The sequence below is a fragment of the Sphaeramia orbicularis genome, chromosome 12 (genome assembly GCF_902148855.1).
Source record: "Sphaeramia orbicularis chromosome 12, fSphaOr1.1, whole genome shotgun sequence".
Taxonomy (NCBI): domain Eukaryota; kingdom Metazoa; phylum Chordata; class Actinopteri; order Kurtiformes; family Apogonidae; genus Sphaeramia; species Sphaeramia orbicularis.
Genome location: NC_043968.1, coordinates 44,296,522 through 44,324,485, shown reverse-complemented (window position 1 = coordinate 44,324,485; position 27,964 = coordinate 44,296,522). Strand labels below are relative to the sequence as shown.

Below are 27,964 nucleotides of genomic sequence, written 5' to 3'. Positions count from 1 at the left end.
TGAGACGAGTAAGTTTACACATACGGAGCCGTATGCACAAACATACTCCACACATGCAAAGCCAGCCGTTACGAGAGCTGCCACAGGGGATAGAATAAAAATGAAAGCCAAGCAAGGGAGACGGGAGGAGGGAAAAAAAAAAAGAGGGAGGAGAAAAGCCCATGTGGCAGAGGGAAACTCTCATCTTTAGTGAAATCAGCTGATTCCCCCTCCCTCCTTCACTGCTACGGCATTCTTTCTAACCTCTCTCCATTTCTCCATCTCTGTCTTCTGCCTCCCTCTTTCTCTTCCTCCCCTCCTACCTTTATCCTTTTTCGACCAACCTTCTCTCTATTTCTCTTGCCGCCTCCCACTCTCTCTCTCTCTCTCTCTCTCTCTCTCGCTCGCTCTTCTTGCCCTCCCCTCCCTCTCCGCTCTCTCTCAGCCTTCACTCTTTTGTATTATCACTCTCCCTGTATTCCACCTCCCTCATCCTCTCTCTGTCACAGTGGGAGAGCTGCAGGCAGACAGAGGCAGCATACACTAATGTTACTATATTTGACAAGACACACACACACACATATTCTCCTGCCACATGCACAACTGCACACACATATAGGAAGAAAAAGGGAGGTGGGGGTAACAAACACACAAACACACAGTCCTCCGGAAAGACAGCCCTCAAGTGTACTACATGCATGGATAAACACACACACTCTGACGCGTGCTGAGTGCAGGAATCACAAACATAGCGACACACAGAAGGGATAGCGCGTGACGCCAGCAACCTAACGCTGTTCTCTCTCTCTCTCTCTCTCTCTCTCTCTCAGACACAGACACACTTCGTCTCTCTTTTCACACACACCTCTCAGACACACACGGCAGTGAGCAGGACGGCGCTGGACGTATCATTCATATAGGGAATAGATCCGAAGAAAAGGATTAACTATCTCCATCCCTCTCCCTCTAAGGACCTTATCCTCTCTTGCATCCTCTTGTGTCTCTAAGCCTCTCTTCACCTCGTTTTTTTTCCACAATCCCTCATTTTTTTCCACACAATCCCTCCTTTTTCACAATTCATTGGTGGGTTGAAGAGAAGCAGGGGGATTGTCTCTAAACAGAAGGAAGGATTATGCTCACATTATTCATTTAACCAGGATCTTGAATGTATGGATTTCTTTAACTAAGGGGAGTCAGTTTTTGTATTTCTAATTGTTCTGTGAGATTTTTTTTAAAATATATATATATATATATATATATATATATATATTGGGGGTATTTTTGAGGAAATGGCTAAAGGCAGAAAGCTGTGAGGCTGGTGCTGTCGGAGATATCTTGAAAGGTAAGTCTGTTTGTGATGTTAGTTCTCTTTTCCACACTTGTGTACACAGAAACACTGCTCCCCATTTGGTTTTACGACTGGAATTAAAGACGCACTATGACACAAAGTAAACTGCAGAGTGAGACAGGCTTACCTTTATTTTCCACAAACAAATGGGCATTTGAGAAGGGGCCAAAGGTGTACGCTGAGCAGAGATGGATGGTGAAAATTTTAGCCCTTAACCTGTTTCCTGGAAACACACCACATGCACATTCACAGGATTTTTGGGCTGTGGTTTTGGGACAAAGCGTGCAGGGGTGGGCACTGGGAGAAGCCAACAGCATCAGTAGTTTATTTAGACATAAGTATGGGCGTATGATTGATTCATGTGGGGGTCAGTTTGACAACTGGCATTTTTGTTACATAGTCACTGAGGATGCATACAGAGAGAAATAAAGAAGGCTATCACTCTTATATGAGAAAATACCCATCTACCTTACAGAGTATGTCAAATGAATGCTACTTAAAACTATCCACCATGTCAATTTCTGATCAAAACTCTAATTCTATAATACTACATGTACCACCCACTGATACTGTCAATGTCTGTTTAAGCCAGTGGAAATTCTGGCATTCCCTGGTTGCTTGAGCATAATATTTTCATGCTACATTAACAAACATACATTAGAACTAAAAAATCACTAATCACTTTTAAATGTGACTATGCTCAGGAAATGTTTAATTTTGTAATGGACTGTAAAAGGTTTTTCACAATTCAACACGTGTCATTTATGTCCAATTTTGTCCACTCCACCAAAAAATTACTGTTCAGGACAGTGTGGAGCAGTTCATCAGTAATATACTCATATGACTAAGACTATATTCCACATGCATCATTGGGTTAATATTAACCTAATGATCATATATAAGACTGTCTTCTGCAGCAACTTTACTCCTCATGGACAAAACAATAACCAACAACCAGAACCTGCCTGAAGGTGCATGTTAATATTTATACAGAACTTATACCTATTAGAGTAATGCCAGTTTTTTATCATTTTAAATTTTTAATCAATTTACAGTAAAACTCTCCATTATCTTCATTAGCGTTTTGATTTTTTCTGTGTAGCCATATGTTGCAAAACACACCTAAACTTAACCTTATTTACCAATGTCAGAGGGTTATTATATGATGATTTGGAAAGTGTCAGCCTCTGCTCTGAAGCCTCTTGTGCCTTTCTACATCAACTGATTTCTTACATAAGCCAGAAGAAAATAATGGTTAGTAAGTGGCTAAATCATTAGTTTAACAGTTTTAGATGACAGATCTCACAAAATGATTCCATATATCATTTAGAACACATGATATCACTGACAAGAAGTAAAAATAAATCACTCGTGTGACATTTTGGCAAAACTAACTGATTCTTAATTGTTTGCTTCTTGGCTGCCTCTATTTTTTATATTTATTTTTTAAAATAACAAAAACTGATTCAGAGCAGCATATGACTGCCAGATGACCCGCACTCCATGGATGTTTATCTGTCCTGTTTGTTTGTTTGACATACACGCTCTCACACCGTGTGTTTATGTAGGCTTCAGTGTTTCTACATATGTGCATGCATGTGTAAGTGTATCCGTGCATATTTTTGCACCATGTGTCTGTCAACACTTATATGGTTGCATCTGTCAAACCATCAGCATGTGTTTAGGTGTGGATAGTTTTTCATGTATGTGTGCTGGATACCCCTAATGTCTACCCTCTGCTGTATAAGAAAGCCATTAAAAATTGATTTAGGGAGCTTGACTGCCTCTTTTTGCCTTTGTTAGCAACCTGCACTGTTACGCAGACACACACTTACAAATGCACATATGTAAACACAGGACACACACCAGGTGCGCAACGAGATCTTTTTTTTGTTTTTGAGTCATTATCCTCCCCTTTCCTCTATTGCAGAATGTGGCTTCATGTATTTCATAGATGCAGCAAACAAGGTGTGAATTAACCACCACATGGACACCTGCTAGTACTTTTCTATTTGTATCGGAGTGCAAAGACAGTAGAACTGAAGGTGAATGACTTGGCTATTTCCAGTTGTGATGTAACTCACTGAAAACAAAACAACATCAAAAATGCACAGATGCACAGATACACTCATGTCTCGCACTATGAAGTCTTACCATCAAAACTGAGGACCAGCTAAAATGGAGCCTCAAGCACAGACACTTAATAAAAACATACATAATAAATATGTATCTTAGCTACACAAATAAACCCAGACACACACTCCTGCCTTTATGCTTGGATGGTCATCTTATTCACAGGATGAATATCAATTTGGGAGAAAATTGGGGGGGGGGGATCCAGACATATTGATTAAAAACTATTAGTCAAGCTAAGTGGGCCTGTCATAAAAGAAATGGAAAACGGGATAAACTAGGCAAATCAGACAAGGACATGCATACATTTACACGTTCACACACACATGTTCCAAGCGGAATCTCTTCTCGTCCAATGAAGCATCTCAGAATTATTATACTGGTGATGAATCCAATACTTATCAGAGACCTAACACATCCCTAAGACTTTGTGCTGTGCATTACATGGTTGTGGTATATTAATTAAATAGCCAAATTAATTGTGTCTGCATGGATTTATAGTCTTACTTAAGGGAAGCAACAACTGAAAAGCTTGCACTAGAAATGGCTTTTCTTGTTGACAGAGTAAATACAAGAGAACTGAGCCTTACAATAAACATACTGTATCCCTGAAGCAATCACGTTTGCATTCATTCGATGATTGATGTTACTCTTACATCAACACCAAGATACTTTATCTTGATATGTCACTGTCCGTTTCCACCTCTGCCAGCATCAGAAACATCTAAGAGAAAACATAAACAGCCTGAGTGGACCAATCACAGCTGGTAATCTCAGTGTGTTTTCTCAGGCTCACATGTGTGGTTAAAATTTCAAATGCACATCATACTGCTGCATGAAACCTCTGCAACACCCTGCAGATTGTAAATCCAGCTTAAGAGTGGACAGGAATTAGTGAAATAAAGAGCATGAAAAAAGAAGAGATGAGAAGAGTGAGAAGAGGGGGAGAGGAGTGGAACCCAGAGAAGGGCAGGAGGAACTTGACTCCTTAACATGGAGGCCACTTTGACATACAAGTATTTACACTTGTGTGCACGAATGTGTGCATGAATGCATGCGTAGATTTGGGCTCCCCGGTGTCCAGGTCAAACTGGTAAAAAAAGCTCTCTGAGAATAGCTTGACAGACAGTCTTGCCACCACACCAGCCATTTAACATGATGGGAACTGATGGGCAAACACTAACATGTGGCAGCAGAGGTGACCTTTTGCTTCATCTGAAATTTATCATTTCAAAAACCAGTTTTTGATATGTTACTTTGTTCATTTCTCACTGAATGTTAAGTATGCCTTCCAGTTTTCAGTCAAAACTAGAAAAAACAACTGGGAACTGGAAAACACCGCTGTGAGTAAAACAAACAACAATCAACAAAAAAACAATAATCAATCTGTCAGAATTAAGCTCAATGACTCAGGAGGCATTATTTTACCTTCTGCTTAGAAAGTAACACACTAAAGTGCTTCCTTCTAGAAATACACAGAATAAGCATACACACAGCCATGAATCATGTGATAAATATTCAACACAGGTAAAAGGCTGAAGTAGGAATTAATGATCAACTTCACATTTTGGTAAAACCGGCATATTGGAATGACCAGTTTGAACAAAATTTTAAAAAGTGTTTGTCTCAGGATGTGAAGAATGCATTAGCAAAGCATAAAATATATAAAAATGCTTAATAAATAATAAAACAGTACAGACATGAGATAAACTGTCCACTTGAATGACTACTATAAATCCACACCTCTGCAAACTGAAAACCAGGTATAGACTGAAATATGAAGCGAAGAAAAGTATCTCCCCAAATTCTTTGAGTTCTTTCCATCTCTCTTCTCTGCTTCTGAATCTTTCAAATGAAGCTCACATGCTCATTTGAAAAGAACAACTCAAATTTCCCAGAAGAGCTCAGCTAATGTGACTTTAATCACATGCAGGAAATCCATCTGCTGAATATCCTCGCTACATGCCTCTGTTTCTTTGTCAAGGAGAGAAAGAGGAACAGCGAGGGAAAGATAGGAGAGACGGGAAGCAGTACTAAATATTAAAAGATGAAGGTCACAAGAAAGAGAAAAGATGGAAAGACAGATGAAGAATGTCAGAGAGGAGGAGGAGGCGAGTAAGAGACTACAAAGAGACACATTATATAGAGGCAGTGTAAAGAAGAAAGGGAGAGCTGAGAGATCAGACAAAAGCTTTACATTTCCCTCAGTGTCTGGCAGGTACTAATAGCAATAATGATAATACAAATAGCACCACTGGAGTACACATATACACACTTGACATACAGCAAAACACTCAGTAGGTTGTGGAGGAGAATTTTAATGTCCTCCTTGTTTACCCATTGCACTTATTTTTACCTCCCCTCCCCTTCTGGCATTTCCTGCCTCGCCTATATTTACCATTTATACTTTCATCACTGTCATTTTCTATTCACCTCCTTTACTCATCCCCACCCTGCTCTTTATTATTTAATTCCCTCTCCTTTCCTTTCCTTTCCTTTCCTTTCCTTTCCTTTCCTTTCCTTTCCTTTCCTTTCCTTTCCTTTCCTTTCCTTTCCTTTCTTTTCCTTTCCTTTCTTTTCCTTTCCTTTCCTTTCCTTTCCTTTCCAATTACTTCATGGATGAACACTTCCTGACAGTGAGCAGATTTATGAGGGTTACTTTACAAAAACACTGTTTTCAGCTGAATCCATCCAACTGGCATTGAGCTTGTCTCTATGTTCCACCATCCATCTTTTTCATCTCACACATGCATTTCTCTTTCTCCTTATTTGCTTTAATAGACATATTATTGAGAGCTTCAGGTGCAAATTTACATAATCACCGCACGTGAATACCAAATGAGTGCAAACACTCTCCTTTAACTACATTCAACTTATGGCAAAATCAGCCATGTTAGAAAAGCCTCCTTGGTTTCCCCCGAAAAAACAGCTAACCATTGAATATCATTTTAATCTGATTAGTGCAATATTTCACACTCTGTTGATTGGGTTTTGATGAGAAATGTCGAATATAGCTTATAGTTAAACGGCTTGATGGGAACACAGTGTTAGATGTCACTGGAGGAGGACGTTACATTTTTACAATAATTTCCACAATTGCACCATTTCAGGTTTTGCACATTTATGGAATCACACACCAGGCAAAGTTTCATACACTGTTTCTGTTAAGCTCATGGTGGCACAAGATTCAACTTTTTTTTTTTATTAGTTTGGTGGTGACTTTCTCATCCTCTGCAATCTATGATTGCTCTCTCCATTCCAGTTTCTGTCTTCCCTATTCTCTCCCTCTATCTAAGTGTCAGTCTCAGTGCCAGACAGTAGCAGTAGGGGGTCTGTCTGTGGGAAAGGCAAACTGGTTGTGTAAACTGCCAAAAACACACATTTAATATTTATGCCTATGAAATACCAGGGGGCTATTTGTAATGCCTGCACACTCATTCAACACACATACAATGCACATAATCATAATTAAACAGACATTTTAATGTGTGTGCATTCACACAAACAACTGGTGTGTGGATTTACACATCTATGGATCTATCTACTGATGTATGTGTCCACCTGTCTGTCTATTCATGTTACTTGTCTTTTTCTGTCTCTTCAGGTGTGTTGGTGAAGCTTTCTGCAGTCACTGCCCCAGTGGAGGCTGCAGACATGGCGGCTTGACAGCCAAACAGCCCCGCCCCTCTGACAGAGGAAGGCTGCAGAGCTTTGTGTCATGCCCCCCCACATCCACCCCCCTGGGGGCACTGGCCTGCCCCCAACCAGCTCCACCACCCACAACCCAGCCAGACACGGTGGGTTAACTAGACAAGACTATAAATGTATACATGTGAGAGATAAGAAAAACTGACAGAAAGAGAAGAAATGTACTATTCTATTCCTTCTCAACTGTGGTCTGTTTTATTTATTGTACTTCTAACTACACATGAAAGTAGGACCACTGTCTTGTTTTGACAGCTGCTGATGTTAGCATGCCCAGCATGCTTGCGCACATGCACGCAAACCAACACCGGGGATAAGGGCACTGAACATACTGTGGCCGTGTGCCAAATCCGCCTGTGAAATGCCACATTACTTTATGTATTAATACAACCAGCAGTCTGAGTGGGGAGAGAATGATACGATGGAGGAGAGACCTGTAGGTGGTCTGTCTTTCTTGCCATTTCTTTTCTGCCTATTGTGCTTTTTTTACCCTTTGTTTCCCCTCTTCTTCTTTCCTCTCACATTCTTTTATTCCTTTTTTCCTTCATCTAATTGTATTTCTTTTTGTCACATTTTATGATACCTGTGCTCTTTCCTGCTCCATTCACCCTATTTCATGCTATACATACATTCAGTCAAAACGAAAATCCATCTGAGATCGGGTGGCATAGCAACAGACAGCTGTTTGCATTGCACAATAGAGTGGACAGATCATGCTCTGTAAGAGATTCCAGACACTTCTTCAGGCTTTTCTCTGCTTGTATGTTTCTTGTGTTGCACATCTAATAAGATAAGAATTATTTCCACACAAACATACTCTGGGCTTTTCTGCAGGAAATAAACAACAGAGGCTGTGAGAATGGGGATCTCTGTTTTACTGTTGGAGAAGAATTATTTTTCCAGAGGTGTCTGGCAAAAACGCCCCCACAAACTGCTCTGTAACACAGGGGACACTAAATAACAGAGCAACACTATCTGTCAGAACCTCCACACACCCACATAGCACCTTTATGTCGATACTTCCCTCTGTGCTGCTCAGCATCCCTCTGTCTACATCTCATCACCTCATACATCTTCTTGTCTCTCTTCACATGTCCTCCACTTGTTCTCGTATATCAATCTGTGTATTAAATTCCTTTCAATTGTATTTTATTGTGTGTCACTTCCTCCTCCTCTTAATGTATTTCATTAAGCCTTTTCCATTAGGACTGCTGATGAAGGCTTTTAGTTATATGAAGTCATGAAAAATGTTCAGTCATCAAAAATGGCATCGTCAGGCTTTTCCTTTGGCAGCAATGGAATTACAATTTTGCCAAAAATTTTTCATTCATATCATATCCTTTTACAACCTGTCTCACAAATTATGTCCAAAGTTGAAAAAAAATCAATGCTGAGCTCAAGCAAGAAGCTTGCTAATTAAGTAAATTTCTTTTATTGTTTCACATAAGAATTTTATAATCAGCAAACACTCCTATGTTTATATGCAAATATAAAAGACAAATGCTCCCAGTTGTGGTTAAATAGGAGGAAGGAAGTTACTGATAAAAATATACATGTTATGAAGACTCAAACATGAATATGTCAATAAAAGCATAAAAAGAGTACAAAGTACGGGTGGAGGAAAAAGCAACATACTCTGTAAGTAACACAAAGAATAAGACTGTTGAAGTGGGAAAGGATGGAAACAGTGGGGAGTAGAGGGGAGGAGGAAGGGAGATGGGAGATCAAAGAGGCGTAGTGAAAGAGGGAAGACTGTGAGGAAAAGACAGGATGAAGGAGGAGAGATGAGAAGAGAGAGGTCTATGAGCGACACAAAGACCATATGGTGCCTCCAGGCCCCCACGAGCCCAGCAGACTGTTTCATCTGACACAACACACACACTCAAACACACAAACAGGCATACATTTATTCCTTTTTAAGCACACATAAACACACCCTGAAGCTTATCTGATCGCACTCTGTGAGCATGTGAGTTAATGCACCTTGATGCAGTCCCAAACAAAGCAGATTAACTGACCACATAACTTCTAATCATTAGAGGGACAGAGAAAGTATGGAGAGAGTGAAAGTGGTGAGGATTTGGCTTTGAATGGAGCTATAATACACCGTCTGACATTAAAACATTTGGTTTGGAGTGGAGCCATGTTAGAGTTGTTGTTGCTTTATGCTTAGAATGCTGCCGCAAGGGACTATGGAAGTCACCAAACTGGCTTTAACGTAGGGAAAACTATCATCTTGTCTGTTGCCTGCAGCAACGACCAAGTCATCCTGATGACTGGACTTGTTCCCTGTTAAAAGGCTAGTTTCATTTTACTACTAAGGTGTGAGAGTCAGTGGATGGTTAGTAGCTCGTGGCACTTTTCAACCCGGCAGGACTGTTAGGTTTGGCATGTAGCCACAGCAGTGTAACAAAGTGTATGTATGGGTTTGGAGTCGAGCCTGATCCCTTCACATAGTGTTAAATGAGACTTGGAGTTAAACAGAAACTGGAATGACAGCTTGTTGGCAAACTGTCCAAAGCATCTGTCTAATTGAAGAGTGTAATCAATAGCTATTCTAATGTATATTAACATTATTTTAAGAACCAAAGCAACAATAAAGGTTTTTTCATTGAGGGCATCACACAATGTCATCTTTAATTTTTGACTATAATGTAGCACAATCAACACAGGCAGCAGTAGCTTAGACGCAATATTTTTTATTATATGGTACATAATCTACTTGAGACAACCATCTGCTGCCAGGGCACAGTGACGTTGACCCTTGACCTCCTTACAAGTGGTGACTTGTAATGTTGATGCCCTATAAATAAAAGCATTATTTTTTTAATGGAAATTTTATTCCAGCACATGAATGAGTCAGGAATTATATAGTGTTGAAGTGACCCTGAGATAATTTATGTTATTAATCATGCATGAAGCAACCTGTGTTGACATGCCTGCAGGCACAGCACACCGGGTTTATTCTCTTCTGACAGTCATCAGATGCAGATACACAGAAATTTTGGCTAGATGAGGCGTCCAAATACAAGGTACCACAACATTGGCAAGAAACAGCCTAAATCTGGATAATCCTCTGCACCACTCCAGTTCAGCCCCCACTGATACTGATACAGTGTCACACTCATAGCAAGCCCAGTGTGGGTCCAACGTGAGACTGAAGCATGATCATACATTTCTGACAGAAAATAGTGCTGCATTCACCAAGTAATCATAGCAAATGGTTCATAATAGTCCTGGATGCTATTTCAGATATGCTCCATCTGTCTTAGTGGACACTCCATGAAGCCCTGAAAAGGCTATCTAATTAGTCAGATAAGAGATCTCAAGCATTGTACAAGTAATTTCAATAGTCAGATCAAAAGTATCACTTCTCTTTTATCTCTCTGTCTATTTCTGCCAATCTGTAAATGCATATAAGCATCCATCAGGCAGACACTATAAAGCCATCTCCAGCCACACAACCAGGTTTAAGAACAGTTTCTATCCCAGAGCTGTGGCTGCTCTGAACCAAATCTAATAAACACGGACACTTTACAATTTAATTGCACTCTGTTGCTATGTAAATAATAACGGAACCCATACTCAGGACGTTGCACAACTCACTTTACTTAAAAAGACTTGTAGTCATTACTGTCACCTGTACATCCTGCATATTTTGATACTGGATTCACTTGTGTGTGTGTGTGTGTGTTTGTGTGCGCACGTGTATGTGCGCGTGTCTTTTTTGCTTGACTGTTTTTATACTTATATTTTTTATTCTTGACTGTTTTTTTTTTTAATAATTTTTTTTGCATTTTACTTTGAGCACCTTACAGAACATAAAACCAAATGTTGTTGCACTATACAATGGTATTTTGCAATGACAATAAAACTTATTTCTATTCTATTCTATTCTATTCTATTCTATTCTATTCTATTCTATTCTACAATAATCTAACATTCCTTTCAGTGTCTACTTTCAAAATAAAACACAATAATACAATAAAATAAACAGTAAGACATAAAAGGTTACAATAAAAGTCCATAGTGTAAAATGTAGTGACAACTAATTGTGAAGTTCTAGGTTATATTGTTTAGCCTCGCTTCCCCTGACTGATGGTGGCCATTAAAAACACACACAAACACACATTAATGCCAGCGTTTGTTTTAGCTGTCTGGCTTTTTGGTTAAGAGGATATTAACTCTGCTCCACAAAATAGTAGGAAACAATAATGGACCTCTATGCTGGAGCCACCTGCCATAAAATGTAAAAAGGAAAGGAGGAACATGGTAATGCAACATGTTGACTCTGTGATATGCAACCTGCCCTGTAATGTAATGTAAATACAATGATTTATATTTCCAGGTGATCGTTTACTATTTAAAACAATAGTCATTAAAGGCTCTTATGTCTTTGTAAATGTTCCACACTGGACCTTTAATGCATTTAATTTAAGGAGCATTAACAAATGTACATTAAGGTAAATAATGCATAAATTAATACCAAAGTCAACACAGTACTATTAGTAAAAGATTTCTAGACACATTAGTTAACTGCTAAATAACGGTTACTTCCAGCTTTATGCCATAAGGGTAAAGCTTAACAATTAAAAACACATAAAAATAACATTAAAACATCCCAATGACTGCAGCATGTTTGCATATATCTGTGTGGATACATGCACACGCTTTGGATCAATACCATCTGTCTATCCGTCCTCCTGAAGACAGAGTGGGCATGCGATCTGTCACAGATCCAAGGCAGAGTCTATTCTATTCCAGTCACACTGATGCGGATGTGACATCACAAGCCAAGTGTTCATTTTGTCTCCAAATTCTGAATAAATTCAGCCTTGGATTGAGGCCCAGCTGAGTGGTCAGTACAAAGCAATGCAATCCATCAAAGAAATTATGTTTCAGTGAAATGTGCAGATGATCTAGTGGAAATATCCAAACTGATAATGTGTTTTTATCACCTTTTTCCTCTTTGCTCCTATCGCTTTATCACTTCTTCTCTTAGTCTTACCTGTCAGTCTCTCTAATTAATAGCCTCTATCACAAGAAACAATGTCACCACATGTCATGCTCTGCTGTGGGCCACACTGTTGTGTGTATGTGTCACTACAAATTGATACAGATAGCATATATTAGAGAATCAGCCTACCCATTACCCATTCATCCCTTCAAGTCAAAATAATGATTTTGTCTAACTGATGCAGAATTCATCACAGAAGAAATGCACACAGGGGACAGAAAACAGGAACAGGGTAGATGGAAGAAAATCAGATGGAAACAGATGGTAAACAGAGAGGAAAGACAGAGAAAACTAAAAACAGATAAAACTGGATGTAGGTCCACATTGGGACAGAGGAAATAATTTAAGAAAATCTAGATTGTGGCTCCAGTCTGCTGTTTTCTTTTCCTCCCTTCTCTCTCCATTACACTGTCAGCAGTAGTTCACCCTAAACCTATACACTGTGTTCCTGCTTATCCACAACCTCTCAATGTGCTGATGCGTGAGTGTGTGTGGACAGTGACTTCTTGTGTGTGAGTAAGCAGTTACACAGTTGTACCAGAAAGTAAGAATGAAAGGATGTGTATGTGAGAGGAGATAAAGCAGGCTAAATGATGGGATGTGAGGAAAATGAACCACAAACTTCTCCATGTGCCTCCTCTCTTCTCTTTAACATCATCTACACTTGGTTGCTACGGTAACAGTATTAGGTTGCCAGTGTTGAAACTATGTGGTGGTACTGCTGGGACCTTGATATTGTAAGTGTTTGCCTCTTATACTAAGAAAGAAATGGCCTTATGCAAGAACATTTTGTACTCATTGTGAAGTCTCTTAGTTTTTTTAGTATGATGGGTTTATATAAAGTTACCATGTCAGGTTTAGCAACTACATCAGAAAATTATGAAAAAATAAGGTGAATCCTACGTGCGCCACCACCTGTGTCAAACAGAAAAAAGGGTTTCACATTCATACAATCATTATTAAAAAGCTTACACCGTAACTATATATTAATACTATAATTATATTATATATTGTTGGACTTCCCATTCCTGTTCATTCTAAATATTTTTTTTTATCATGATTAAAATGTTCAGTCAATTGATGTCAATAACTGTCACAGTAAATGTTCATTCAATATTTAATTCAAGTTTAAAGGTTGATTTTTCTTCCTGATTGAGAACTGAAGAAAACAAGTGGTTACTTGTGGTTTAATATTTATTATTCATGGTTAGAATGTGGCAGACATTTCAGAAATCTGGAGGTACAGTCAAACAATTATTATGATAAAAAAGAAGCAAATAAAAATACAGTTGAGTAAAACAAACAGAAGCCTTTTGTAAGTGCAGCTGTCATTGTAAACAAAACTAACCTTAAAGAAAGACCTTAAAGAAATTGCACTTAGGGCTGGAGAATATACATTATTAATTTGATTTATTGGGGTTATGCTGGCTGAAAAATGTGAAAAATTAGATAATTCTTCTGGAGATTCTTCTTCTTTTTTCATGTTTTTCATTTGTTTCTTGTTGTATATGGCATATAGTTTCAGTACAGAAAGAGTATTTTGGAACTGAGTTTTGTCTTCAGTTCATGTTGCTAGAAAATGCTTAATGAAAATCAGAAATCATGTATAACACATAAAAAATGATATGCCCTAAATCAAGGTGATATCATGCAGCTCTTGTCATAGTGATATATATTGCAATAAAAACTTACGGTATTTGTTGTTATCGTTTTGCAGCCCAACCCTCTGAATTCAGTGCATCCCATTACTCTTGTCCATATAGTGCAGATTAGAACACAGCAAACTAATTACACATGATTCCTACAACGGGTCTGGGCTCTTAAATGATGTATGTACCTGAGGAAAACTTCTAAATACTACAAAAAATGGTGAATGTGGCAAATAAATCATTTGTATGTGAGCAAATGTGTTGGTATGAATGGCTCATGAGGCCCAGTGTTGACTGTACAGTTAAGTGGTTCGATCTATACTGGGATGGGAGACATTTAAGCACACAATATTCAGTGTTGAATGCACACATACAGGCAATTACACACACCGACTGGCCATTTTCCATCTGCCAACTAAATGAGATCTCGGGTTACGGAGGAGATCAAACATGTAACAGCCCTTAACAAATTACACTGACGCCATTTACTGAAGAAAACATGTAAAGAAGTTTTTGGAGATTTATACGTATAAATACAGTTTTGTTTTTTTTTTAGTGTTTCGACTCCTCATGGATGTCTCTCTCTTCTCATAGTCTATGTTATGTCAATCAGTGATGGCTATTTGCATGTCTATCGTGTATTCTGTTGCTTTTATAAACACCATCCTCATTTTAATCAAATCAGACTGGCGTCCTGCAGCCAAAATGTAGCTGTGCCATGCATATAAAACACAAAATCAAAACAGAGGAAACAGAAGAAAAAAACACTGAAAAATAGAGAAATAAAATCCAAGGTGATGTCTCAAAATTATCACATTAAAACCCACTAAAACAACTACAACAGAAGAATATGTTATTGAAATCAAGACTGAATGATGCTACTGAAGACAATGAGTATTTCATTTTAATGTAATGCTGTATATGTGATGTAGGAGGCACTGGCACTTAAATTTAACCTGTGCATGGTAGGTTTTTAGAGTCTCGCACCACGTGAAATACTAAACAGCACTTGAAGGACAGCTGGATGTCCTCGTAATGAGATAGCACTGAGTTTTTGGCTTGCATGGAAAACAGCACGGACGCTGGTAACAAGCGACTGGGCTCAGTAACAGAGGTGCCTCCGGTAATGACATCATAGCTGGCTCCAATGTCACGCAGGGGCCTCTGGATATAAACTTACAGACAGCTGAGGCCCTAGGGTTATTAAGCAGCGTTGCCTAGGGGACAGTGTCAAACATCAGTGTCACTTGATACCAGAAATTAGTGTCATGTAGTTTAGGTTTTGTCTCTTTAAAATCTAGACGTGTGTGTGTTGTTTATGAGTCAGTGTCAAAATAATACTATAATCCTTAAATTCTACACAGAGGAAAGAACAAAGAAAGAAGCTTCGACAAATAAAGCTCGTGCAGACGTTTCTGTCATCAATTAATTATATTTTAAAAAAGCCTGAGTAAATAAACACAATGGCAAAAACTAGACATGTATATATTACTGCAGAAAAACCCAGACAGAAAGAAATTGTTTTATATTTCTGTGTTAAAATTCATAAAGCCAGCTGATCATAAATAATGCTAAATGTTAGACTGGCTAGACTGTGCATATTTCACATCTGTCACTTCCGACTAAGAAGCAGTGTTGAAGTTCAGCTAGAAAATAATACTCCAACAGTTGCCACAGAATTCCTGTTTCAATCAAACAGAAACATCATGTTGCATTGTAACAACTTGCATTAGTTTATTTCCTTTCACCGAGAGCACTGCCAGAATACATTTGTCCAAAATGTCAGTGGGTATTCTTATAAAAGATTCAAAATGAAGTCTGTTTGGATTGAATGAAACTGCAGAACCATATAAACTTATTTGGTCTGAACCTCCCTATCTCCCCCTGACTATGGCTGAACATTTTCCTTCTGGTTTGGCTGTGCGGAGCGCTACTGCAGAGCGGATTTGGAGCAGCTAAAATAAGCCAAAACAACAACTACCTCCTCCACGGGAGCAGCTAAAACCACTCATAAATGTTGGAAGATAGGCTTCAGCTCTGGTGGAGGGAGGAGGGGCAGTTATAATGTACAGTAACAGAAGGAGTAGAGAGGAGAGGGGTGGTGAGGGGGCGAAAGGAAAGGAACATTGGAGTAAAGGGAGGAGAGGGGAGGAAGGGATATGGACTGTAAATTAAAATACGATATTACATGAGGGGAAAGAAGCTAAATAAACACCATTTCTCTATTCCCATTTCTCCACACACTCTCTCTCTCTCTCTCTCTCTCTCTCTCAGTTGTATAACGGTGCTTCTACCGCTTCTCGAAAATAAACTGTACCTTTTTAAACAGCTACAACCTGTTATGATAAATCAAAGCCACGATGCAGAAAAATCCCTCTAGATTCCCACTGAGCAGCTGCAGACAAACATGTGCCTTCTCAAGCATTTAAGCAAGACAGCACAGGAGGCTTCAGGATACTTCAAAATCTGCCCTTTCATCCATTTATGAAATGAAGTTAACTTTCCCAGAGATTAGGATTATACTGTAGGATGGAGCGCAGAGGATCACAGAAACAGGAACGCTGCAGAGGTCTAATCTTTCTTATGAGGACAAAGAGACAAAATGGGACACTGTCCTGCTAGAGGGAGGTCGAGCTCTGTCTGACAGGTAAAAATTATGTTGGAGAAAATGTTATTTCTGCACCTTGTATTCTCAGAATCATACAATATAGTTTGTAGAGGTTAGAACAAAAAAAGTTTGCACTAAGGTTTTGTAGTTGTAACCTTCTAAGACCTAAACAGCCACCGGCAAACAAAAGTATTTGCTGACCTAAAATGTTTAATAACTTGTGAACTACTACTCCTATCAATACATATAAATAATTTAGGCAAAATGCAGTTTCATGGTCATTTGGACGTTCAGAGGCACCATAGTGAATGTGGAAACACCGTCATCTTCTGCAACACTGGTTCACCAATAAAGCCCAAGTATTGTAACTAATGTCAGTGGTCGTAGACACTTGTTTTTATGTTCAGTTAATAATATATTTTACTGAGATAATTGCTTTTCTTGTGTTTTGATGTAATAGCATATGAATTTTCTCTGAGCTTTAATGAACATCTACAAGATGAATTAAATAAAAGAAAATACTAGATTTTTATGAAAAATATTACAATGAATGGCGAAAAATCAGTAAAGAAATGTTAAATGTATAGGTAAATTAATTTGGAAGTCACCAGTTCTAGGTCTTTAGGGGTTACATTAAATCAAGCTCTTTTGGAAGAGCTGTTTAATTAAAGTAATATAGGTTAACTGGCGCATTGACTCGTGGGGAATCAGGGGTTCTAGATTCTCTGATACAGCTCATTCCTTTACTTTCTCAGCAAATTCCATTGGCATTTTCAGTTGAATAACCTCTCACCTGGCATGTCTGTTTCTGCACATGAAAGTTGACACCATGGCAACATGGCCCTATTGTTTATCTGTTGCTAGGTAACCCACTTCAATGATGATTCAATGATTATGGGCATAGCAACGTGATTGTAAGGCTATTGTATTCCAAAATGACTAATATCTCTCAAAATATTGGTCCTATCAACTTGCCATTTTTGCTAGTCTCTTCTTTGACCAAAAATAAATCAGTATGCCAAAATGCAGCATGCACCTCTTTCCGGATTTTGTGTGATGCCCGAGACACCCACACACAGAGTCCACTTCCCTTTTATAATATAAATTGGTTAGTCTAAATTGCCCGTAGGTCTGAATGTGAAAGTGATTAGTTGTTCGTCTCTGTATGTCAGCCCTGAGATGAACTGGCAATACATTCAGGGTGTGCCCCACCTTCGCCCATAGGTAGCTGAGATAGGCTCCAGCCCCCCCGCGACCCTCTCGCAAGAACAAAGCGGTTCAGAAGATGAATGAATGAATGTAAAATTTGACATTTTCTTCATTTTCTGCTTTTATGTAGATGACTGCAGAAATTGCTAATACTAACAAATTCAGTTTTTTACATTGTTCTAACAAACTAAATAATGTGATGAATGATGTTGCTCAAACCTACTTTTACAAAATAATGTATATGATTATAACTTTGGATAGAACTGTAGTAAGGTTAAAGACGATGAAGATACCACTAGACAGGGTTAACCATGTTTTACTGCATAGTTATGGATCAGAAACCAATTTCATGCACAAACAAACAAGCAGCAGCAACAAGTATCTGACCAGAACTCATGGTTCATGGCAGATATGTGTGTTATTCCAGACTCCTGCAAACATTCCAGTGGAGGCTCACAAAAACAAAGACATGGGTACTTCCTTTGGGATCACTGGTCCTACATGAAGTACACATCTCTACAAACAGAAAAACCTCAGAAAATTTGCAGGATTTACAGAAAACATCTGGAAATGCCAGAAAAGAAGCAGCTCAGTCTATTTGATTATTATAGAAATAAATGTAGAAGGTAAACTGCAATCACAATACTGATCAGAAAAGTAACTACATCATTGTTACTTTGCATTCTGAACACACCACTTATCATTACCTCCACCAGGAGGTATTGTGATTGCTTTGCTTTGTGTGTTTGCGTCTTTGTTTGTTTGTTTGTTAGCAAGATAACTCAAAAAGTTATGGACGGATTTTCATGAAATTTTCAGGAAATGTTGATACTGGCACAAGGACGGAAGAAATGATTACATTTTGGTGGTGATTGGGGGGGGGCAGATCTGTCTTGGCGGAGGTCTGCGCTTTTCTTGTTTATTAATACTTTGTCAAAAGCTCATTGCTAAGTCATGAAACTGTATGTTCAATGCTATCTATTTATGACTAGCTAAAAAGGAAAATAAATGCTATTTGTTTCTGAAAGCATCCAGTCACCTCTGCAGCCTTAAAAACCTTAAATTTCCCAGATTGTGGCTTCAGAAGACAACAATGATGGCCCGATGACAGGTGCTGACTGTATCATTTCATACTCATGATGCAATTCTTGTTGTTTATGTATATATGTTGTTGACTGGCCAATAAAGGGCTATTTCACATAGTTTCATCACATTTGACAGACAGCCAGTATGTGTGGGGCAAGGAAACACACTCTTGATTATCAGAGAGAGGAATGAAAGTAAACTCAGTGAAAAACAGATGGACTAACAGAGAGAAAATACAACAACAGAGACCGGGTGAGAGAGTGTGACAAAAGGCAATAACACACTGAGAAGTAGATGCTAATAATATGCAGATGATGCAATCTGCTGAAGAAGCAAAGCGCCATGTCAGGAAGTAAAAAGTGCTGTGTCTCTGTCTGGAGTTTAGACTCAGTAGTTTTCTTAATATCACGCCTTGTTGGTGCTTAACACACACATATACGCACAAATACGCAAAGCACATGCCCACACACACACAAATACACAGGGAGGTAAAGCATAAGTCGTGCTGATAAGCTATTGGATGGAAACAAAGTCAACCACTGTAACGAGACACTGAGGGAATACAGAGCGGTGCACAGAGACTTGAATTGAAAGCGAATGAGAAAGATAAGGAGACAGAAGAGTGTGTGACAGAAACACAAGGGAGACAGGGAGAGACAGATCGAAGGAAAGACAGGCAGACAAAACCAAATAAAACTGAAACAATGAATGAAGAGGTTTCAGTTGATTGATGCAAATGACTGAAGAAAGGAAGTGAAAGGTGGAGAAAAAATGCTATCTAGGAACAGAAAAACGAGTAAAACTTGAAAGAGAATGCATGAAGAATGTTATGAACAGAGAAAGAAAGAAAGGTCATGAGTGAAAATGATGAAATGATTGTAGTCCTTTGTTAAAGAAAAACCAAATAAAAAACAGAATAAAGAGGGAATTCGACTGATGAGTTTCAATAGATGAATGATAGACATGAGAGACAGACAGACAGACACACATAGAAACACAAAAAAAATCACACAATTTTTTTTAATGTTGAAATGACATTGTGGCTCTAGACCTTGAAATAAGAGATTCATGGACACATAGACTAATAAGAAATATCAGGCTCTGCGATGATCTTATGACAGTATATGATATGAATTCCCAGCATTTTTCAGTTTTCTTCAACCAAATCTTGTTATAGTTTGACAAAGGCGGCACAGACACACAGGGGCAGAGTCAGATCCTGTGCAGGTTTTTACACTTTAAACTATCATGAAAACATCAGCCGTCTGGTAGAAATGGAAATTTCTTGTGTAATGCCAGCATTTAAATAGCACATCAGAACCGCCTCTGGCACTGGATATTTCCTTAGGACTGCACGGCTGTTATCTCCATTTCTCTGTTTTTCCTACTCTCTCACAGCCCCTTTTTGTATTTTTCACTGATACTGGTCATTTCTTACAAAGTTTCTACCTTCTATTTATTTGTATTTTTGCTCCGTGTGAGACATTTACTGAGTAACAGACAAACTGAATAACTCTGGTCTGTATCTCTTCTTTTTTCAGTCTTCCTCTGTGTCTTCTGCCTCCTAGCGGCCCTGCTGCCACCAGCCTCCTCCTGTCCTGCTCCATGTCTGTGCTCCTCAGATGGCCTCGTGGTGGACTGCGGGGGTCGGGGTCTCTCTTCACTGCCGCCCCTGCACCTCCTCCCTCAGGGGAGCCGCTCACTCCTGCTGGCTAACAACAAGCTTGCCTCACTAGGAGCCTCTGCCTTCGCTAACCTGTCCTCTCTGGAGGTCGGCACTGATCCACTCTTATTTTTTTTATCAGTGAAACACTTCCTCATCTTGTATTGAACGTGTATTAGGTTGTTTTTAAGCTCCTGTTCACTGTGCCATGTGCAACTTTCTCTGCACTGACTTCGTCCACTGAATTTTCCACAGGATAGAGTGATACTGTACAGAGAGTTGCAAAATATAGCCAAACTGCCAAACTTCAATCACAGCAGCAAAGGATAGGATAGTTACAGTACAAAAGACCAAAAAGTCTGTTTAAGTATAGGACTCAGGTAGATACAAATCACTGCTTTTAACCTAAATAGAGATATAAGACCTCACATGTGATTTACTATATTCCATTAGTTTAAATTCACTCGATTGTGTAGCAACATCTTAAAGAAAATATCCAAGTCCATTTCCTTATTAAGCTGAAAATGCAATTCCACTGTGCTGATCATCAATCTACCATAATGTTGCAAAGCAGTTGTAAAGCCTGTCTGCTTATTATAGGAGTGATCTGTGACTTTTATTACGCTTGATTAGATCCTCTGAAAAACACTGTGTACTAAAAGTATAAATTGAGTGTGACTTTTTACAGCATTAGACCTATTCTGTAAGATTACTCCAGGACTAATGCATTAAAGTTTTACATTTACATTTTTATTTCGAGTCGTTCTCACCAGGCGCGGTAGCTAAGCGTCTTACTGTGAATGAGTGAGTAAAATACTGAGAGATGTGGGATTGTAAATGTTGCTTTTGTGTTTTAGGAGCTGGACCTCTCCAATAACTACTTGGATAATTTACCAGGGGGCTTATTCAGAGACATGTCCAATCTGACTAGACTAACTCTGCACAACAATTCACTAACAGTGATGGACAGAGAGCTTTTTCAGGTGGGTTTTCTGCAGATCACATAAACACTATGCTGTAGCGTATTCTGAATCAAACTCAGAACAGAGCACAGGTCACAAATAGGATAAACAAAAAAGGTCTAATCATAGCGATGTGTCATCCAGAAAGATTTGATTAAACTGCTTATAAACTATTCCTTATTAAAATGCAAGAAGAATTCTTGTCTGTCCTGTCTGTCTATGAGATATTTCATCAGGTAATATTTATGAGAGAGGCCAGGTTGTAGTGCGTCAGCTCATCTGCAAGGTTTTAAAGGGAATACAGCCAACTTGAGTGAGATATGACTGGGCTTCCATCCAAGTGATAAATCAGTTATAGAACATTTGCTGAACACTTTGATCCACTTTAATCTGAACCACAGTGGTCTGTAGGATGAGCTTGTGTCACGACATCACTTAATAAGGTTAGTCCACAAAGTGTTAGCTTTGTGACTTGGCAATACTGAGAGAAGCTAATAATAGTATCATCATGGGTTTTGGGGAAAGTGGCTGCACTGTATGCACACAGGCAACTAAAAAAAACACTGGGGCTGATGTTTCTACAGGGCTTGGGGGGCCTCCAGAGTCTCGATCTGTCCTTGAATGGTCTTTCCTCTGTTCCGCTGGGTCTACTGGATGAGCTGCAGAGCCTCAGGTAAACACGCATCTTCTATTCTTTCACACTGACATGATTTAGCCACTGGATTTTTTTATGGACTCTGAGAGAAATTCCAAGGATCTTAAAGAATCACCAACAGAGATGGAATTTCAGTTTAAAAATTAAAAAGTATCAGTATATCTTATATGTTAATATTAATGAAAAATGCATCCAGTAAACCCTGTGTATTGACAAAACAGCTTAAGTCATCAACATCAGAGTCTAGCTTAGATATTCATTGAGACACATTTTAAAATATCAGGACTTTATGAGTTTTCCTGTGGCATGTTTCACAATAAAATCTTCATTAATAAATGAGGTAGGTCTGTCTGCTCAATGGCCTGTAGCTTTCTCACACCCACACATAGACATGAGCGAAAACAATACTCAAACACATCAAAATTGCTGTTAACCTGAATTTGTGTTTACCATTTCACACATTGTAATTATTTCTATATTAGGTGGCTGTCTCTGGCAGGTAACAGACTTCATGGTTTGGAGAGGGCAGCTTTCGAGCCCCTAGCCAACCTACAACATCTGGAACTGGGACAAAATCCCTGGGAATGTGACTGTAACTTGCGTGATTTCAAGCACTGGATGGAATGGCTACTGTACAGAGGTAAACATCTGATTCATGTTAAGATAGATGTGACTATGTGTTATAATAGAATCAATGTGAGTACATACACATTATGACTGCATTCAATGTAAGTTTCTGTGTACTTGGTTTGCATCCACGTGTCTTTGTGGGCTGTTAGTACATCAGATAACCACAGCTGCTCTATTCTATTCACTCTCTTCATGTGTAAAAATCTACATTCACCTCGGCGCCTCGGGCCTCAGCTGCCCCGCTAATGAAGCATCTCTCCTCTTTTCTACTCTGCTCTCCTCCCTACTTCATTCTGCTTTCTTCTGCTTTGCTGAGCTCTCAGACCCCTCCACTCAGCTCAGTTCAGTACACTGCTGTCTGGTTTAGACAGGGGTAACACAGCAGACATGATAATCTAATCATCATCAGAGTGCCCGGGAAAATCTTAGGCATATTAGAGATCTCTAATAGAGAGATATGAATGAGATACTGCATACAATAGTGGTACATGAAAGCAGCAGTTGAAAAGGTAGATGATACATGGTAGACAATATAGAAATTAAGACAAAGTAATAAGCATGTGTGTGAAGAAAAATGCTGACAGCAGCCTGTGTTTGACTTCTGTTGTCTTTGTCGATTCAAGCACACACAGCTGAGCTATTTGAAGATATTTGGGGAAGAGCGAGAAGTCTGTTTGCAAAGGGGAGTCTTCTGTCACATGCTGAGATAAAAGCATCCACAGGCTAAATACCACTTTGTTCATTCTGTCTTTCTATTACCCTCCGCCTTTATCTCATTGTTTCTGTCGCTTAACGCATCTGAGGGCACAGATCTATGGCTTTCTAACACACAACCTCAAGACGGTACTATGTGTGGAAACAAATGCAGCATGTGATGATAACAAAGTAGATCCCCCACCCTCTTGCAGCCTGTGGGAATTAGTGACTCAGATATTTCTCTCTTCTGCGCACACACACACACACACACACACACACATACACACACACACACACACACATACACACACACTACAGCCCTGCTGAAGCAGGCATGTCATCTCATGAATTATAGAAGGGCTTAGTTGAGGCTATCTCCAACTTAGTGTAAGGGCACAGCAAACTCTGTATGTGTGTGTGTTAAGTGATGTATGACTCATCCCAGTGTTGGCACAACCACCCCCCTCTATGTCTTTTCTGCTCTCTCAGTTAATTGGTAGAACTTAACAGGCATAAGGCATTTTATAAATGACCTCTCTCTGTCCTCCTGTCTCTGCACCTCTGTCCGTCTCTGTCAGGAGGAAAGGTGGATGCAGTGGAGTGCACGCTACCGAAGGATCTGCGTGGGCGAGACATCCGCGGGGTTCCAGTGGAAATGTTCAACTACTGCCTCCAACTTGAAGATGAGAATGGAGGAGGTGAGGGTTCCCGTTCCGGACAAGGAGGCATTCCTCCTTGCAGCAGAAACGCTCTAAACCCCAGTGGGGCAACACCAATTTCTGACAAAAGTGGCAACAATGATGATTCCTCTTCAAACACTGGAGGAGGAGGCGGTGGAGGTGGGGAGCCTCAGTCAGACTGTGTTCGAGCCCGTTACCGGCCTGTAAGCGTGCGGCGTGCCATCGGCACAGTGGTGATTGCTGGCGTGGTGTGTGGAATTGTTTGTATTATGATGGTTGCCGCCGCAGCGTACGGCTGTATCTATGCGTCACTGATGGCCAAGTATCAAAGAGAGCTGAAGAAGAGGCAGCCGCTGATGGGAGATGGAGAGGCAGACGGGGAGGATAGGGAGGAGAAACAGATCTCCTCTGTGGCCTAGAGCAGTGCTGGGACAGGGGAGGGTTGGCATGTCAGAGTGAAGGTTACAAGGGGGAAACATTAAAAGGGCTCAAAGAGGAGAGAGATGGAAGAGCTTTTTTATAATGCACACAGACAGTTAGGTATCTCTCACTCTGATTCTCAGACTGGCACCTTTTCCCCACTTTTTTACTCTTCCCCTTTTGTCCTCCTACTATTCTCAATCTTCCCCCTACTCCCTCACACACATATCTTATCTGTTCCCTTATTTTCTCTTCCATTTGGAACCACTCTCAGTGCAGTATGCTACCAGTCATCCCTCCAACTCGCCTACCAACCACCTACTGCTGCTGTTGGCTGCTGCTGAAATTACCATTTTATTGGCTGAGAGAAAAATAATTTGGTACTCTCTCTTTAGTAAGAAACATATCATTTTAGCTGTAACAAGACACTCAAACTGTAAGGGAAACTAGATTGAATTTTCAGGGATTTACAGTACATATGGTGTCAAATGGACCAATGCTCAAAGTGATATTTACTGCAGTGCTCGGCACTTGTTACGTTTGCATCTCTGTCTCCTCCTCAACCTCTCCAAAGCCTGTGGTCCTCTCAAAATCCAGGACCCCAAACCAGGACCCTTCAGCTTCCTCTGTCCTAAATCTCTTCCTATGTTCCCTTGGACCTTCAGCTCCCCAGTAAACAACCAGTACTGAGAAGCATTAAAGAAGTGTGCATAACTCAGTCTGATGTGTTGATGAGAACTCAAACACACACAAGTCTCCTGTTTTCTGGATCATCCTGGGACTACTCGGATTCCTGAAGTGTGACAGACTGGGGCTGGGTAATTCAACAAATGATCGCATCAATCAACTGAATGGAATACAAACTGTTCAACAGGAAGGAAATGATCTGTATTTGTCATTTTTGCTCAGAAACAGCGCTTGATCACTTGATCCTTGTTATGTCTTTGTCAGTTTCTGGACAGATTACAAGATTCTTATTGTGGAAAAGTAGCAAAATAATTTTTCTAGTATTACTTGGACTTTGAGGCTCAAGAAGGTCTTCACAAGGGTTTTAATACAGATGTTGAGATTTAAAGGACCACAGACTTTGCATTAAAGGTACAATTCTTTGTTAAGAGCTCATTTTAAGACTGGCTTCACCCTCATTCAGGTGAATGTTTGCTACTACTATGGCATGTAAAAAAAATCTCAGAGAGCCCTAATTCCTAGTAAGGACTACTAAAATTCATCTAAGGACTACAAACTTCAGACTCCTGCACTTTATTTCCCTCATCAGATACTGTCTAACCACCCTCTCTATGTTCCCTTCCTTCTTTTTCTTTCTAAGACAGACAATTTGCCCAGAGGGATTATAATGAACAAGGGATTAAACTAAAAGACGCTGCTATTTTTCCCCAGAGTTCTACTCTATCTCATCCCTGTATCTTGTTTTCCATCTTTCCATCCAGTGCTATTTATGGAGTGTTTTTCACACGCCCTTAAAGACTACTGTCTCATTTCATTCTTTCCATCAGTTCCTTATCCTGTATTTCTCCTGAAAAGTCTCCAATATGCAATGGAAGTTGTGTCACTGTAACATTAAAAAAATGGTAAAATCCTTCTGTTGTCAAATGTAATTATCTGTAATCATGACTTTATGGTTTTGGTTGTGCATTAGCTCAGTGCATTCACATCCAAAGATAGTTTGTTTGCATTACTTTGCATTGATGTAAATCTTTATTTATTCTTTTAAAATATTAATGTGATGTTTTAACTTTATGATTTGCTGAATTTAAGCACATTTGAGTGTCCTGTGCTTTCAGATGTCTAAAAAAAATCAGGCTTTCATTGCATATTGATCTAATAGTAAAACTATTTGCCCTCTGAATTATAAATTGGCTGGAAATAAACTTATATTAATAGTGTGTTCTCTTATACCTGAGTATGATACAGATATATATTATTAGTCATTAATATGGTGTGTTGGCCCAGAGATCCCAAAAATGTTTTTTGATGTAACTGTTTTACTGTTTTCTGTATCAATTCACAAAGTATGTCTTCTGTTGTGTTTATAACCTCTGTGTTGGTTTGTTTTCAGTATATTCGTAATGTTTGTTTATTTATGTAATGTTCTTGTTGATTTATTTGTGTTCAGTAGTTGATAGTGTTTCTGCAAGAGGCATAGAGAGAGTTTAGCCAGAGTGTGTTAAAAAGGTGACATTTTGCTGCCCTATTTCTGAAATTTATCAGGCTGAGATTACTAAGCAAAGAATCTGGCGACATGTAGCCTTTCTGCTTTCACAGACTTTTCCTGTAATGACCTTTATCACCCATGAATGACTTCATTTTGCAACTCATACGAAATATTACAACATGTTAACATTTCTGGAGAAATATATTACCCATACATTTTCATTACAACATATTTTATTTGGTTATTAGAGGAAGACACTTACAGCTACATTTAAGCGCTGAAAATGTCTTGGTACAAACTTTTCTATCACACTGACCTTCATGTCCTGGCCTCTTTCCGTAATTATAACCATTTTTTCTTGCATCAATATAACACTCAACTGCAATTTATATAAGTCTGGACAGGATGTATAAAAAACATGATGACAAGCATGATTATTAGATTCTCCTGTCCAGGATTGGTTTTGTCGAGGTGCAACAATTACAACCTTACTAATAGACAGAGAGGATGAGCATGTAAATTAATTCTATATAGGTCGGATTAACAGTCGGCATCTTAATGGTACATTGAATTTAGTTGATTCTGAAAGACAAGAATAAACACTGCATGAACTTCACACAGAGACTGTGGTGCAGCAACAAAATAGGTAATGGCTAAACTCTGTCTATACATCAGGAAACACTGTCCTCTGACGCCTGGTCTCCAGATAATGTGCCGTTGGTAGCTAAGTATCTTAGCTAGCTGAACCTGTTCCTATAGCCTGTGCGTGTAAAGAAAAATAAATTATAGTTTGTTACGTAAAACTGCAGCAGCCATGATGACTGAGGGCCTTACAGATACACTGCCCAGAAACCTATGGTGTGTTGTGTTAAAATGATGATCGTGATTATGATAATGCTGATATGACGATGAAGAAGCATTTCCTGGTAAATATGCATTGACTTCAATAAAAACATATCACCCTTATTTCAAGTTTAAATACAGACCTTTTACAATGTTTGACAGACTGCAACAATAACTACTAGTGCAGCTACATTTGTTGACAAGTAATTCCAGCTTTTGTATGATAGAATTTTTGCAGGAAAGAAGTGTATATTAGGATGAAATAGAGATCCTGAAAATATGATCAAAGAAGAGATGCGTCATGATAGTAGCTTGCATTGTAGGTAAGAACACCTAAAGTCTAGACCAGATACACTGCGGAGCATTATGGGACACAGGTTTTTTCCATAGTTACATAAGAAAAGGATTGAAATGTTATTACGTGGCCAAACAAGTTGCTTTTCTTCCCATAAAACTGAAATAATCATCTTAAAACGTCTACTCACAAAGAGAGACAGCACTATAGTAT

The 27,964-nt window shown here is 39.2% G+C and overlaps 2 protein-coding genes across 8 annotated transcripts in view; one reads left to right on the top strand and one right to left on the bottom strand.

Moving 5' to 3' along the window:
- cacna2d4a (calcium channel, voltage-dependent, alpha 2/delta subunit 4a) overlaps positions 1 to 27,964 on the bottom strand; it is a 95,561-nt gene that overhangs the window by 36,223 nt on the left and 31,374 nt on the right. The gene's annotated exons all lie outside the window — the stretch shown is intronic.
- Positions 739 to 27,579, top strand: lrtm2a (leucine rich repeat transmembrane protein 2a). The gene is made up of 7 exons (XM_030149075.1): positions 739 to 1,321; positions 7,065 to 7,257; positions 20,276 to 20,505; positions 21,255 to 21,380; positions 21,944 to 22,032; positions 22,497 to 22,654; positions 23,919 to 27,579. The coding sequence occupies exons 2-7, from the start codon at positions 7,179 to 7,181 to the stop codon at positions 24,437 to 24,439; spliced, it is 1,203 nt and encodes a 400-aa protein (XP_030004935.1). The 5' UTR covers positions 739 to 1,321; positions 7,065 to 7,178; the 3' UTR covers positions 24,440 to 27,579.